The 16,998-nt window shown below is 36.9% G+C and overlaps 2 protein-coding genes across 6 annotated transcripts in view; one reads left to right on the forward strand and one right to left on the reverse strand.

The window, feature by feature from the left end:
- REM1 (RRAD and GEM like GTPase 1) overlaps nucleotides 1–16,998 on the reverse strand; it is a 753,594-nt gene that overhangs the window by 299,585 nt on the left and 437,011 nt on the right. The gene's annotated exons all lie outside the window — the stretch shown is intronic.
- On the forward strand, nucleotides 10,952–13,145 carry DEFB126 (defensin beta 126). Its single transcript, XM_050807374.1, has 2 exons — nucleotides 10,952–11,009; nucleotides 12,829–13,145. Exons 1-2 carry the CDS (start codon nucleotides 10,952–10,954, stop codon nucleotides 13,143–13,145), a joined length of 375 nt encoding a protein of 124 aa, XP_050663331.1.

Raw genomic sequence — 16,998 nt, forward strand, 5'->3', positions numbered from 1 at the left:
TAAAGCAGTGCCAAGAGAGAAATTTAGAGCAATAAATGCTTATATTACAAAAGAAGAAAAATGTCAAATCAATAATCTTAGCTCTCACCTGAATTAGAAAAAGAGCAAATTAAATGCAAAGTAAGCAGAAGAAAGAATATAATAAAGATAACAGCACAAATCAATGAAATTGGAAACAGAAAAACAATAGAGAAAATCAGTGAAATAAAAAGCTGCTTCTTTGAAAAGATCAATAACATTGACAAACCTTCAGCAAGACTGACAAAGGAAGACACAAATTATCAGCATGCGGAATAAAACAAAGAATATCACTGAAGACCCTATGGAAATAAAAATGATAACAAGGGAATACAATAACTCTTTTTTTTTTTTTTTTCCAAGACGGAGTCTCCCTCTATTGCCCAGGCTGGAGTGCAGTGGTACAATCTCAGCTCACTGCAACCTCTGCCTACTGGGTTCAAGAGATTCTCCTGCCTCAGCCTCCCAAGTAGCTGGAACTACAGGCGTGGGCCACCATGCCCAGCTAGTTTTTGTATTTTTAGTAGAGACGGGGTTTCACCACATTGGCCAGGGTGGTCTCAAACTCCTGACCTCATGATCTGCTCACCCCGGCCTCCAAAGTGCTGGGATTACAGGCATGAGCCACTGCGCCCGGCCAACTAACTCTATACATTGATTTACTTTTTTATTTTAAAATATCCTTGCATTCCCAGTAGAAACCCTAGTAGGTAAAGAAAAAAATTCTTGTTTGTAAACCCTTCTTCTTTGATGATATGCATCTACAGCTAAGGATTTTCCATTAAGCGAGGCAGGAGCTGTATTTCACACATTATAAAATGTTGTATTTTACTATCTTTCAGTTCAAAATACATATTAATTATTCCTATAATTTTATCTTTAACACATGGCTTTTAAATAATTTTAAATAATACTTTTTAAATTTTTAATTAAATTTTAAATACTTTTAAATAATAAAAGTATGCTAGTTAATTTCAAAATATTTGGTATGTTTCTTAACATCTTATTTTTATTGGTTTCCAGCTTAATACTGATGTTTTTCTAGATATCACATTTTTAATTGTTTGCTATTTTTCAATTATTTCTGCAATATTTTAGTGTTTTGACATTTATAGGGACTTCTTTAAAGAATCAACACTGTCCATCTCAGTAAGCACTCCATGTGCATGTGAAAAAAAATGGGTATTCTGTAGTTATTGGATGTAGTGTTCTATACATGTTAATTAGATAGAGGTGGTTATTCAGATTTGCTACATTCTTTTTTTTTTTTTTTTTTTTTTTTTTTGAGACAGAGTCTTGCTCTATCACCAGGCTGGAGTGCAGTAGCACGATCTTGGGTCACTGCAACCTCTGCCTCCCGGGTTCAAGCAAGTCCCCTGCCTCAGCCTCCCGAGTAGCTTGGACTACAGGTGTGCGCCACCATGCCTGGCTAATTTTTTTGTATTTTAGTAGAGATGGGATTTCACCATGTTGGCCAGGCTGGTCTCAAACTCCTGACCTCATGATCTGCCCGCCTCGGCCTCCCAAAGTGCTGGGATTACAGGCGTGAGCCACCATGTCCGGCCATTTGCTACATTCTTACTAAATGTTTGGTCTAGTTATGCTACCGATAACCAACAGTGAATGATAAAATTTCCAACTGATTGCAGGTTTGTCTATTTTCAAGTTACTTTTGTCCATCTTTACTTCATGTATTTTTAAGTTCTATTATTAGATACATCAAGTCTTTCTAATGAATTGACCCTTTCATCATTATGAAATGGCCTTCATTATCTCTAGTAAATACTGCTTGTCTTGGAGTCAAATACATCAGATATTAATATAATCACTCCACAATTAGCAAAGCCATCAAAAGTGGCTTCTATATCCAACTTATTCTCTGTATTGATTTCTTTCACTTTTGGCCTGAAAAATCTTTACTCGCTGAAAAGCAAATAATATAAAGACAAAAAAAGGTAAAGAATATCCAGGGACTGTGGGACAACTGCAAAAGCTGTAACCTACATGTAATGGGAATACCAGAAGGAGAAGAAAGAGAAAGGAACAGAAAAAATATTTAAAACAACAATTGAAAATTTTCAGTGGGAGTATAATTAGTTCAACCATTGTGGAAGACAGTGTGGTGATTCCTCAAGGATCTAGAACCAGAAATACCTTTGACCCAGCAATCTTATTACTGAGTATGTACCCAAAGAATTATAAATAATTCTACTATAAAGACACATGCACACATATGTTTATTTCAGCACTATTTATAATAGCAAAGAATTGGAACCAACCCAAATGCCCATCAATGATAGATTGGATAAAGAAAATGTGGCACATATACACCATGGAATACTATGCAGCCATAAAAAAGAATGAGTTCATGTCCTTTGCAGGGACATAGATGAAGCTGGAAACCATCATTCTTAGCAAACTAACACAGGAACAGAAAACCAAACACTGCATGTTCTCACTCATAAGTGGGAGTTGAACAATGAGAACACATGGACACAGGGAAGGGAATGTAACACACCGTGGCCTGTTGGAGGGTAGGGGGAAATGAGAGGGAGAGCATTAGGACAAATACTTAATGCATATGGGGTTTAAAACCTAGATAACAGGCTGATAGGTGCAGCAAACCACCATGGCACATGTATACCTATGTAACAAACCTGCACGTTCTGCACATGTATCCCAGAACTTAAAGTAAAATAAAAAGAAAGAAAAAAAGCTTAAAAGACTAAAATGAAAAAAAGAGAACATTTTCCCCAAATTAATATCAAACATCAAACCACAGATCCAAGAAGCTCAGAGAATACTAAGTAGGATAAATGAAAAAAACAAACAAAAAACAAAAACAAAAACAAAAACCCCTAATCACGTCATATTCAAGCTCCATGAAACAAAATATAAAGAAAAAATCCTGAAAGAAGATGGAGGAAAAAATATTACCTTATTATAATAATAAAGTGGTCATTTCTCCAAGAAGACATAACAATCCTTAATGTGTATGTGTCTAAAAACAGAGAGTCAAACAATGTTTTGATTTGCATTTCCCTGATGACTAGTGATACTGAGCATTTTTCCATGTATATGTTGACCATTTGTATGTCTTTTGAGAATGTCTATTTTTGTTCTTTGCTCATTTTTCAAGGATATCATTTGTTTTTATTTCTGTTTTTTTGCTTTCAGTTGAGTCCCTTGTTTATTCTAGTTTGATACAGTCCCATTTGTCTGTTCTTGGTTTTGTTGCCTGTGCTTTTAAGGTCTTAAAATATTTGCCTAGACCAAAGTCCTGGAGTGTTTCCTCTATGTCTTCTTCTAGTAATTTTATGATTTTGGGTCTTAGGTTTAAGTCTCTAATCCATTTTGAGTTGACTTTTGTACATAATGATAGATAGCAGTCTAGTTTCGTTTTTCTCCATATAAATATCCAGTTCCCAGCACCATTTATTGAAGAGTGTGTCCTTTCCCCACTGGATGTTCTTGGTGCCTTTGTTGAAAATTGCTTGGCTGTAAATATATGAATTTATTTCCGGATTCTCTATTCCGTTCCATTGATCTATATGTTCATTTTTATACCAACACCATGTTGTTTTGCTATAAGAACTATAGCCTTGTAATGTATTATGAAGGCAGGTAGTGTGATGCCACAGCTTTGTTCTTTTGTCTCAGAATTGCTTTGGCTATTTTGGCTCTTTTTTGGTTTCATACACATTTTAGGATTAATTTTTCTACTTATGTAGAAAATGTCATTGGTATTTTGATAAGAATTGAATTGAATCTGTAGATTCTTTTGGGGAATATGGTCATTTTAACCAAATTGATTCTTCCTTTTCATGAGCATGGGAGGCATTTCCATTTGTTCATGTCCTCTTCCATTTCTTTCATCAATGTCTTGGAGTATTCCTTGTTGACGTCTTTCTCCTCCTTGGTTAAATTTATTCTTAGGTATTTTTTGTAGCTATTGTAAATGGAATTGCCTTCTTGATTTCTTTTTTAGTTAGTTCATTATTGGCATATAAACATGCTACTGATTTTTTAGTGTTGATTTTTCATTCTGCAACTTTACTGAATTTGTTTATCAGTTCTAAGAGTTTTTTGGCAGTTTTTTGGCAGGTTTCTTTAAATAAAATTATGTAATCTGCAAAGAGGGATAAGTTAGCTTCCTGTTTCCCATTTAGATACTGTTTATTTCTTTTTTTGTCTAATTGCTCTATCTAGCACTTCCAGTATTATGTTGAATGGGAATTATGAAAGCAGGCATCTTGTCTTATTCCAGTTCTTAAAGGAAAGGCTTTCAGCATTTCCCCATTCAATATGATGTTAGCTGTGTGTTTGCTGTATATGACCTTTATTTATTTTATTTTTTTGAGATGGAGTTTTACTCTTGTTGCCCAGGGTGTGGTGCGGTGGCACGACCTCAGCTCACTGCAACCTCCGCCTTCTGGTTTCAAGTGAGTCTCCTGCCTCAGCTTCTCAAGTAGCTGGGATTACAGGTGCCTACCACCACACCCAACTAATTTTTTTTTTTTTGTATTTTTAATAGAGACGGGGTTTCACCATGTTAGTCAGGCTGGTCTCGAACTCCCGACCTCGTGATCCGCCTGCCTCAGCCTCCCAAAGTGCTGGGATTTCAGATGTGAGCCACCGCACCCGGCCATATGACCTTTATTATGTTGAGGTATGTTCCTTCTGTGCCTAATTTTTTGAGTTTTTATCATGAAGTGATGTTGAATTTTATCAAATGCCTTTTCCTGCAACTATTGAGATGGTCATATTGTTTATGTCCTTCATTTTGTTAATGTATCATGTTTATCAACTGGCATATGTTGAATAATTTTTGCTTCTCTGGGATAAATGCCACTTGATTACGACATAATACCTTTTTGATGTGCTGTTGTATTTGACTTACTGGTATTTTGTTCAGGAGTTCTGCATCTACGTTTCATCAGGGATACTGGCCTGTAGCTTCTTTCGTTTTGTTGTGTTCTTGTCCGGTTTTGGTATCTGAGTAATGCTGGCCTTTAGAATGCTATAGGGAGAATTCCTTTTTCAATTTTTTGGAATAGTTTGAGGAGGATTCGTGTTAGTTATTTATACATTTGTTAGAACTTGGTAAACCAGTGAATGCATCTGATCCTGGGCTTTTCTTCAGGGATTTTTAATTACAAATTCAATCTTATTGCACATTATTGGTCTGTTCAGGATTTCTGTTTCTTCCTGATTTAATCTTGGTGGCTGGTATATGTGTGGGAATTTGCCTTTTCCCCTAGATTTTCCTGTCCATTAGTGTATAGTTGTTCATTATAGTCTCTGATGATCTTTTGTATTCCGTGATATCATTTGTGATGTCTCCTTTTTTCTTTTCTGATTTTGTTTCTTTAACACACAAAAGTATAACTCACTGGTAGAGCAAATGCATAAATGAGGAAAAGACCCAAATATTACCACTGCAGAAAACCACTAAACCATAATTATAAATAATAAGAGAGGAAAAAAAAGAAAAAAAGCTATACAAAACAACCAAAAACTAATTACCAAAACGACAAGAAAAAGTCCTCATACATAAATAGTAAGTTTGACTGTAAGTGGACTAAATATTCCATTTAAAACGTACAGATTGTCTGAATGAATTTTTTTAAAAAGTGATCCAATAATATAATGCCTACAAGAAACTCACCTCACCTGTTAAGACACATAGACTGGTAATAAAGGGATAGAAAAAGACATCTCATGCACACAGAAACCAAAAGCAAGCAAGAGACAATGGCAGTACGTTCAGGTAGGAGATGAGCTTCCATGACCTCAGCTGCCACCATTCCCCACAATGCCCCAGCTACCCAAGAGACCCTGAGCCCACTCAACTAGTACATTACTAGTATAAGTAGTACGTTACTACTATAGCAGGCATTTGAGAGAGCCACTACAGTAAAGCTATTAGCAACCAAGGAAATCATAAAAAGTCTACATAACTCCTTGACACTCCCGTCAGGGCTAATGATTGCGCTTGCCATTGGGAAACCTGAGGGCAAAGCTGTGCCCAATTTTGCCCCCACTTTGGAGCTGAGAATGGAGCCCATGCCAGTGTGCATTCCACAGACAGACCATTTCCTGAGACAATAGTATTTCTCCCAGTAAACAAAGATCAAATATAAACTCCCTGCTATCACCACATCTGGCTCTTAACTGCAAGAGCCACCTACTGGCCTGGAGGTCAAACTGCACAACCCAATAGAAGTGTTGACACAAGTGCAAAGTGCTTGAGAAAAAGATAAGCGTCTCAAGACCTTTGCCACTCAAGATCTGCAGGAAACTGTTAGCCTCATCACATGCCTAGTGCATCACTACTACAACTGGCATTTGAGAAAGTCACCGCATGAAGGCTATTTATAACCAAGGAATTCATACAGAGTATATGCTATTCTCCCCGTCATTACCGCAAGTGCTGGTGTTTGTGCCTGCCAATCAGCTATTTGAAGGAAGGTTTGACAGCTTAGCTCCACCCAGCTTTATCCTCCCCTTTAGGGGCTGAGCAGGGAGCTCAGGCTAGTGTATATTCCATAGACCTGCCCCTGGCCTGAGGCAACAGAGAGCTTCTCCCAGTAAACAAAGATCAAGCATATACCCACCTGCTTCTGCCCAGATTTTATTCATAAGCACCACATAGTAGCCTGGAGGTCTAACTGCAAAACCCAATAAAAAACTGGCTGACACAAGTGCTCAGCACAGGGAAACAAGTTAAACTTCCTGAGACTTCTGCACTCTGGCCCTGCAGGAGGTGGTGGCCTAGCCCAGCATATCACTACTACAACCAGCATTTGAGAAAGCCACCACACAAAGACTATCTATAATCAAGAAACTCATACAGAGTCTTTGCCACTGAAAGCACCCAGAACCAAAGCCAAATAACCCTACACAATGTATATTATAATCACATCCTCAAGGGGGAAAAAGTCCTAACCAAATGAAAGTAAATTTAAAAATAAGAACAGATAGTTGATCCAAATGAGAAGAAACCCAAGAAACAATTCTGGAAGTATGAAAAAACAGAGTGTTACAACACCCCAAAGGATTGTACTAACTCGTCCACAATGAACCCTAACCAAAATGAAATATTTGAAATACCAAACGAAGAATTCAAAATATTGATTTTAAAGAATCTCAGTGAGGTCCAAGAGAAAGTAAAAAATCAGTACAAATCAGAAACACAATTCAGGTTATGAATGAAAAATCTACTAGAGATATATTTTTTAAAATAGTTTTTTTGTTGTTGTTTGTTTATTTTTGTTGTTGTTGTTGTTGAGATGGAGTCTTGTTCTGTTGCCCAGGCCAGAGTGCAGTGGTGCGATCTTGGCTCACTGCAAACTCTGCCTCCAGGGTTCAAGTGATTCTCCTGCCTCAGCCTACTGAGTAACTGGAACTACAGATGTGTGCCACTACACCCAGATAATTTTTTTTAATTTTTAGTAGAGACAAAGTTTCACCTTGTTAGCCAGGCTGGTTTCAAACTCCTGACCTCAAGTGATCTGCCCACCTTGGCCTCCCAAAATGCTGGGATTACAGGTGTGAGACCACTGTGCCCAGCCTAAATAGTTTTTTAAAAATGAACTTCTGTAAATGAAAAATTCATCCAACCTGGGCAACAGAGCAAGACTCCGTCTCCAAAAAAAAAAAAGAAAAAGAAAAAAAGAAATTACAGAATATAGTTTAAGGCTCTAACAATAGACTAAACCAAGCAGAAGAAAGAGGTTCAGAACTTGAAGACAAGTCTCTTTTGAATTAACCCAGTCAGACAAAAATAAAGAAAAAAGAATTTTAAAAAATGAACAGAACTTTCAAGAAGTTTGAGATTATGTAAAGTAACTACTGAACCTATGAGTCACAGGTATTCCTGGGGAAAAAGAAAAAGTGAGAAGTTTGGAAAAACTATTTGAGGAAGTAATTGGGGAAAACCTCTTTAGTCTTGCCTAGGGATTTAGACATCTAAATAAAAGAGGCTCAAAGAACGCCAGGAAGATACATTACAAGACAGACTTCATCAAGATATGTAGTCATGAGACCGTCTAAAGTCAACATGAAGGAAAAAAATTCTAAAATCAGCAAGAGAAAAGTATATAGTCATCTATAAAGGAAATCCCATCAGAATAACAGTGGACTTCTCAGCAGAAACCTTACGAGCCAGAAGAGATTGGGTCTAATTTTTGGACTTCTTAAAGAAAAATAACCTGTCAAACATGAATGTTATATCCTGTTAAACTAAGCATCATAAATGAAGGAGAAATAAAGTCTTTCCTGACAAGCAAATGCTAAGATAACTCATCATCACTAGACCAGTCCTATAAGAAATGCTCAAAGGAATTCTAAAAGTCAAAATTAAAGTTCAGTACTCACCATCATAAATACACACAAAAGTATAAAACTCACAGGTTTTATAAAACAATTAATTGAGACTACAGAACAACTAGGTAAAAAAAATAACATTACAACAGGAACAAATCCTCATATATCAATATTAACTTGGAATAAAAAGGGATTAAATGCCCCCACTGAAGAGATATAGATTGGCAAAATAGATTTTAAAACATGAACTAACTATATGCTGTTTACAAGAAACTCACCTTATTAATAAAGACATGAATTCAGGTAAAGGGATGGAAAAAGGTGTTCTGCACAAACAGAAACCAAATGAGAGGAGGAGTAGCTATACTTAGATAAAGCACACTTTAAATCAACAACAGTAAAATAAAACAAAGGAGGTCATTATATAATGATAAAAAGATCAATTCAACAAGAAGATATAACCATCCTACTAAATACATATGCACCTAACACAAGAGCACCCAGATTCATAAAACAAATACTACTAAATCTAAGAGGGATGAGAAATTACCTAATTGGTACAATGTACACTATTGTGATGATGGTTACACTAAAAGCCCAGACTTTACTGCTACTCAATATATCCATGTAACAAATCTGCCCTTGTATTCCTAAATCTATAAAAAAAAAATTAAAATTTAACAAAAATAAATAAAACACATAGCTAAAACTAAAAAAGCAAAAACAGAAAACTATGGTAAATATTGGTAAAGATGTGGGGGAAAAAGTGAACTGTCAAATATTGCTAGTGGGAATATAAAACGGTACCACTTTGGAAAACAATTTGGTAGTTTTTTTTTTTTTTTTTTTTTTTTTTTTTTTTTTTTTTTTTTTTTGCATGCCAGAAAAAAATATTTACAGGAACTATGGAACACAGAGGTTTATTACATCCATAATTAACATGGAACGTTTACTATCAGTTTGATAAGGACAACACTGAGACATCTTAGGACAGAGAGAAAGGGCAATTTTCAAAGGGAAAAAGCATAGTATATGCATATTTAATAAGTAAAACATACACATACCCTGTGAGTCCGTCATTCTAATTCTAGCTGTTTATCCAAGAGAAATGAAAGCATATGGCTACACAAAGAGTTGCACACAAATTTTCAATGGCAGTTTTATTTGTAATAGCTAATATCTGAAAACAATCATAATGTTCATTAGGGGGTAAATGGATAAATAAATGATCATATATGCATAAAAAGGAATACAAGCAATAAAAAGGAATTAACTATTAGTACATGAAACATATATGATTCAAAATAATTGCCTTGGATGGAAAAAGCCAAGCAGAAAAGTATTCATGCTATATTACTTCATTTACATAATATTCAAGAGAATGCCAAGAAAGCTACAAGAACAAATAGCAGGTCAGCTGTTGTCTGGGTATCATGGAGGTAGAGGGAGGGAAGGGAAGAGGAAAGAGTGGATACCAAAGAGGAATGAGAAACATTATGTTGATTATGGTAATGGTTTCACCAGTGCATCTTTTGCCAAGTTAATCAAATTATACACTCTAAATAATGCAGTTTAATCAATTATATCTCAAAAATTTGAAATGAAAAAAAACTAAAAACTCCTCTCAAAGAACAAAACCTCTAGGACCTTATAGCTTTCAGTCACAATATAGTCAGGCACTCAAAAAAAAAACTTTAACACAAATAAAATTCTCTTTGGTTGCCACCTTAAACTCAATCCCATCCAGAGAACACAACTTTTATTAGAATGACATGTGATTTGCATTTTTAGTTCATGCATTTACTTATATTCACATGCATATAACTTTTTCACATAAATTGGAATCATTACTATGCATGTTGTTCTAAAATGTTGCTTTTTCCTCAAAACATGTTTAATAAGATAAAATCTGCTGCACTCCTTTTAACAGAAGCACAGAATTAAACATATGGATGCACTTCATTTTATGCTACTCTACAGAGTGACAAGACTTCTTTGTGCGTATATCTTTGAGCAGTTATTTATTTCTTTATAAAAGCCTTTTTAAATTTGCAGATCATCAACAAAGCATTAATTTGATCAGTTAAAAAACAATTGCTTCTATCCTTCTCTGAAAAGAATAATATACAGAAACGAATTACATATATATATATATGAATAATATGTCATAAGTGATCAGAAAGACATTGTATTTTAGGTGGAGAGACAGAGAGGTGACCAGACTGCTACATGCAGTAAGATGAACCCTGATAGAACTAACACTGGAGGCTGTGAAAAAACAGCTAGGAGTACCCAGCCTTGGTAGAGCAGCATGATTTCTTCCTGTAATTCTTTCTCTCCAAATTGCCATACACTTCAGCAGAGTTTGCAACTTCTCTTCTAAGTCTTTATCCTTCCCCCAAGGCATGCCTAGCACAGGACTCTTGAACAGTGATGCCTCAATTAGAGTTGCTGGCCAATAGATCGAAGCTGTGTTGGCACAATATCCTACATCCTCCCAATCTACTGGCTGAGCCCAACCCCACCTAAGAAAGACAATAAAGATCTGTGTTCAGAGTCATACTGAATAGAGACTTCTGGACTCTATAGAACCCACTGCCTCCTGATGAAGTCCCTACTGTTCACCCTTGCAGTTTTTATGCTCCTGGCCCAATTGGTCTCAGGTAAACAGAATCTTGGGGAAGAAGAAACACTGGCCTAGAACAGGGTCCTGCACATGGAGTCCCTATTTCTAAGTGGTCTGTGGAAATGGGGTCTGGCTTCTCACTGGGAGCAGGGCTGAGATTTGTCCTACTTCTTCAGACCACCACTGTTCTAAGAAACTTGAAGGCTCTCAGGGTAGAGCAGGATCTATGATCGGAGCTGGGGAGTAGGGTAAGGCAAATCCCATAAAGTTGCCTCCAAAGGTAGAAATCATCTTGAAATCCCAAACTTCTATCCTGTCACTTCAGGTCAGTTCAGTTAAGCTCTGCCTCATTTCACCCTTTTTTTTTTTTTTTTTTTTTTTTTGTGATCGATATTCCCTCCTGAGGTAACAATTACATAATATTACTTCCCCCAGTGTTCTTGGTCTTACAGAGAAGGTCTCTGATTTTTTGTTTGTTTGTTTGTTCTTGCACGTTGTTAACAGAACAGGGAAGGCTGTTTCTATATATGTATAGGACTGTAAAATGGAAAAGGAAAAAAAAAACTCTGTGTGGAAACTATTTCAAATCTGTATCAGATTTCAGCTCTGTTTGTGTAAGCATTTATTTTTAATTGATTCTGTAGCTTATATTTACAAAACCAAGACAAGAACACTGAAAGTTATTTAGAAATAAATTGGCCACATTTCATCACTGCTTGCATTTTTTTTCACTTGTAACCAACTGATATATGAGTTTATAACCTGCTTTATTTTTTTACCTAAGATTCTATCAGGAAAATTTTCACAGGTTTTGAATATTCCTTGAAAATACAATTTGCAGTAGATGCTTATAATTCTGTCATATTTTTGTACCAATATTAACTTGGAGAGTCCTTAATTGTGTGCCATTTGGATGATTTTTTCTAATGTGTGAGTATTGTAAATAACATTATACAACCTTATTAATATATCATTGTGAGATTCTCTGTTTGTATAGGTAAATTTTAGAAGTTCCATTGCTTGGTCCAAGGATATTATTTCTTCTAAGTTAACTGGCACATATTACCAATGGTTACTATTGGAGTATTTGTATTTTTAACATTTGTATTTCATATTTCTTGCAAATATTTTCAAATATATTGGTTGCTTCTAAAATGCATTATTTATTTGAGACACCTAATTTTCATTTTCATGATGTCAAATCTATTGGTGTTTTCTTTGCATTCTTCCATTAACTTAGAAAGTCCTTCTCCATCTTGAGAACAGTTTTTCATGTATGATTTTGTTTTTTACACTGGACTCAGTCCCACCTTTTACATAAGACACAATGAAATAATCTAATATTCTTTAGTATAATTTCCTAATGGGTGGAGGGTTATATAATAACTCCATAGCCCGCCTCTAGAGATTGTAGTTTATATTCCCTAGAATTTGCAGAAATGTTCAAATTGATAGTGGATAAGAGGAAATTATAATGCTCTCATGGTTGTCTCAAAAAATGTTTTAGACCTATTGCATCCTTGAAATTCTATGAGTTTAAATTGCCTGATTTCTCCCTCTGTCTCTGGAACATTAGTGACATACATCGACACACATCACATACTTGTATGTCTTCCTGTTTCTACACTTTGTGTGTGTGTGTGTGTATTCTAACATACACATAGCTAAAGAATTCTATGTGTGTTTATATTTATAATATTTCACTTAAACCTCAAAGTAGGTATTTATGATTAGGAAAAACATGCTAAAGCAACTAGAAAGGCACTTGAATAAACAGTGCTCAAAAACTATTGCTATTTTTTATCCTCCTGTGATAAATACTTAGGCTTAATAATCTATATAATTCCTTTATTCAGGTAATTTGTATGTGAAAAGGTGTCTAAACGACATTGGAATTTGTAAGAAGAGGTGCAAACCTGAAGAGGTGCGTTCAGAACATGGTTGGGTAATGTGCGGCAAACGTAAGGCATGCTGTGTTCCAGCTGACAAACATTCTGGTTATCCTTCTTTCTGTGTCCACTCAAAGACTACGAAAACTTCAACAGTAACAGCAACAGCAACAACAGCAACAACAGCAACAACAGCAACAGCAGCAACACCTTTGATGATATCTAATGGTTTGATATCTTCGATGACTACGATGGCCGCTACCCCTGTTTCTCCCACTACTTGAATATTCCAGCCTCTGTCTCCTGCTCTAGGATCCCTGACTCATTAAAGCAAAGAGGCTTATTCTGGTGTCCATTTTCTCTCTACAGTCCCCTTCCCACTTTCCCTCCATTCAACAGTATCTGGAAGGGCACCACAATTTCATTGCACTAGCATGTCTATGGTAGAAATGCAAATAAAATAGGGCCCAGGAACAAGTGAGGGTTAGTCCAAAACACCCACTCAGGAATGATAGATAGCAGCAATGTCATCCTTGAAGACAGTTCTAGGCCCACAGCTTGCCATACCAATTATTATCAAACTTCATGTATATCAGAAACACCTGGAGATATGGCTAAAGCAGAGATTTCTAGGGCTCACTTTTAGTTTCCAGTTCTGCAGGGGAGCTTGAGAATTTGCATTGCTCACAAGTTCCCAGGTGATGCTAGTGCTGCTGGTCCAGGGACCACACTGTGAGAACAATTGGCTTATAATATGAAAGGATTGAAAGCCAAATGTGGATGTGATTTCATACAGATTGAAGGCTGCATTTCCTATGTAGTTTTGGAGTAGATAGTAACACAAAATCATCCTACAGAATCCTCCTACAACAACCTGAGAATGTAGGTGTTATAACCTCACTTTAGAGAATAGGAAACTTGATTTCTAAGCATTGGAAGACTGGGACAGACTAAATTAACTACTAAGAGCATTCTGTCACTGCACCATGAGGTTGCCCAATTTTCTTCTCACCCTGGAAATCCTCATTCATAGTTTCCGACTTAAATATGATGAAAGGGAGATCAAGAGCTCTATAAAGTGTCCTGAATGTTAGGACAGGCACTCATCCCAAGCAATAGAATGTTTCCCTTACATTACATTACATTAGTGCTCTGCCTGCACCAATAAGAGAATATGACTGGGTGTATCATAGTCGTCCATCCATGCCTCAGGCCCACTTCCCTGATAGTTGGACAGGGAGAATAGGCAATGCCGATGCCTTCACTTTCTGGACACTTACAGTAGCTGTGTTTGTCTTTGTCATCTCAGTCTGCTCACTTATGAAATGATAGTGTTTTACTCAGTATCTTTCTCCCCACCCCTGTCATAGTACATCTTTCTGATTCTGAAAATATAAGATTGGCTTATGTTTTGTGGGGTCAACTTCACCTTTGACCCCATAAGATCCTAGAGATTTAGTGTAGAGATATAAAAGTTGGAGTAAACATTGGTGGAAGGGTTTTCTCCACTATAGACACAAATGCATGAGTGCCATCACAGACTCCTTTTCCTTCTTCACTTGACTCCACAATGAGAGCCAGAATCACTTTTCTGAAACACAAATCTAACCTTTAGACTCCCCTCTGGCATCTTTGCCCATAGCATCCTAAGACAACTTTTCGGTGCCGCCTTCATCACTCTTGGTGTTCAGAACCTGCCTTGCATTTCCAGTTTTACCTCCAAAGCACTCTCACAGGGCATCTTGCTATCCCGCCACACGTACCCCTTTGTGATTGGTTTGAACTCACTGGATTGCTTCTGGTTTTGAGTTTTTGTACATACTTTTCTGTCTCCATTTATAACTGCCTGGAAAAAAATCTTTATTTTCTTCTGGAGGACTTTGATAACCACACTGTTCTACCCACAATGGCACTACTGCCACCATTTGTGCTCCACGGTTATGACTTATCCAGAATTTTAAGTCATCATGTCACATGCCTCACTCTGAATATCTGCTTATGTCTTCTCCCCTTCTAGACTTTGAAATTTTATTTAGGAACAGGAACCATTTTATCTTCTGTTTCTTCTACCGTCCCCTAACAAGATTCTATATTAATTCTTGTTGAATAAGTAAGAGGGATTCTCGAAGACCTGAAAGATCTTTGGATGTTACTGAAATCTCATTTTTATTTATTTTAGATCTTTTCCAAGAAACAGGATTCTGTCTCCTTTAGAAGATCTATGATCTATGTCATTACATAGTAGAGGAGTTTTGAGGAGTGGCTTGTCCCAAGTGGTAGGACATCGTTGCCTCTTACACCTATGCTTATCTTTGTAAGCAGAGCTCATGAACTCACACAAGAAGGTCGGAAGATAGAAGCAAGTTACTTCAGCAGAGGAGAATAGTAGGAAAAAAACATAACTTTAGAGTTGGATGTATCTGAGGTCATTCATGATCCCACCATGTATCCACTCTTGGACCGTAGACAAATGATTTCCCATTTTTGAGCCTATGTTGCTGAATTTGAAGAACAGAGAAAATACTTACTCCCACTCAAGGTACTTTGAGGGTTGCGAGAGTAATATATTAAAATGTCAATCATATCATAGGGATTTAGCTGTAACAGGTTGTTCCCTGGATAAGAAACAGTACAGCACATTTCCCCAGGGCCCTGCCCACTGGACCTTTGCTGCCTTGCATGAGTATGGGTGATTATAGCCTATGTTTCACCTGAGGGAAGACTCATTATTCGGCTGAGAATAGTGTAACAAAGTTGAGGGTCATGGGATTTATTTGAACAACCAGATGAGATTTGAAAGGCTTCTAGTAGAACTTGCTGTGCTTTCTTTTCAATGATCACCTTGATCACTACCTTGAAGACATCTTAGAGCTATTATCACGTTGATTCTAGACGATGAATATAATCTCAGTGCTGCAGCCTGAAACAGTGTCCTGCTTTCCTCTTGCCTTGTATCTCACCCCTCCTTCATGCCATGCTGGAACTTAGGTGGCAAATATTCTTTTCCTGCTTTGGAGTTGACTAATGGCATTAGGAGGACAAGGGAAAGGGAATCTTTATCGTGTGAGAAACTGCGATGTGCCAAACACATTAATACACAATTTCTTAAGCAAAAGCATTGTGTGATAATTATGACAACATGATTAAAGCTGAGGAACCTGGAGTAAAATGTATCTAGGGTTACATCTAGGTTTGTTCCTTACTAATTTTACTCATCATGTGGTCTCTATATCAATTTCCTCATTTGCAAGGCAGGTATAACCATGCATCTACCTCTTAGAATTACTCTAAAAATTAAAATAGATATTGCATATAGGGCACCATGATCCCTAGCACTGATGAAGTTCTAAGAAATGTAGATTTTAAAAGGCATATAAGATACAGGTTATTCCAGTTTAAAATATGAAATGTTTAAAAAATAAAATAGGGAAATTCTGAGTTTCAGGGAGAAAGAGGATCTTGCACAAGAGCAACCATATTTAGAAGGCAATTTTACTTGTTCTCAAGGCCACATCTCTACCCCATCTCATGCTAATCCTGACTATATCCTCAAAGCTGACTTCTACTCATATTACACAGCTATGTAAACTATGCACGTGCATGTCTGTGTGCATTCAGACTCTAGTGTGTGTTTGTTTGTTTGTTTGTTTGTTTGTTTTGAGACTGAGTCTCGCTCTGTCTCCCAGGCTGGAGTGCAGTGGTGCGATCTCTGCTCACTGCAAGCTCTGCCGCCTCCCAGGTTCACGCCATTCTCCTGCTTCAGCCTCCCTAGAAGCTGGGACTGCAGGCGCCCACCACCACTCCCGGCTAATTTTTTTGTATTTTTAATAGAGACGGGGTTTCACCGTGTTCGCCAGGATGGTCTCGATCTCCTGACCTCGTGATCCGCCCACCTTGGCCTCCCAAAGTGCTAGGATTACAAGTGTGAGCCACCGCACCTGGCCCAGACTCTAGTGTTTTGAATATATTTTTGCCTTATAAATTAAACAAGATTTAGATTTCACCAGTCACTGATACTCGATCCCAATTGGATATTCTTTCAAAAGTCTGACTTCTCTCCTGAGGTGAGAGTAAGATTCCTGGGCACTTTTCGTAATACTTACCTTAACCTAGCTAAACACAATGAACACTCTTTTC

This window comes from Macaca thibetana, chromosome 10, assembly GCF_024542745.1.
Source record: "Macaca thibetana thibetana isolate TM-01 chromosome 10, ASM2454274v1, whole genome shotgun sequence".
Lineage (NCBI taxonomy): Eukaryota > Metazoa > Chordata > Mammalia > Primates > Cercopithecidae > Macaca > Macaca thibetana.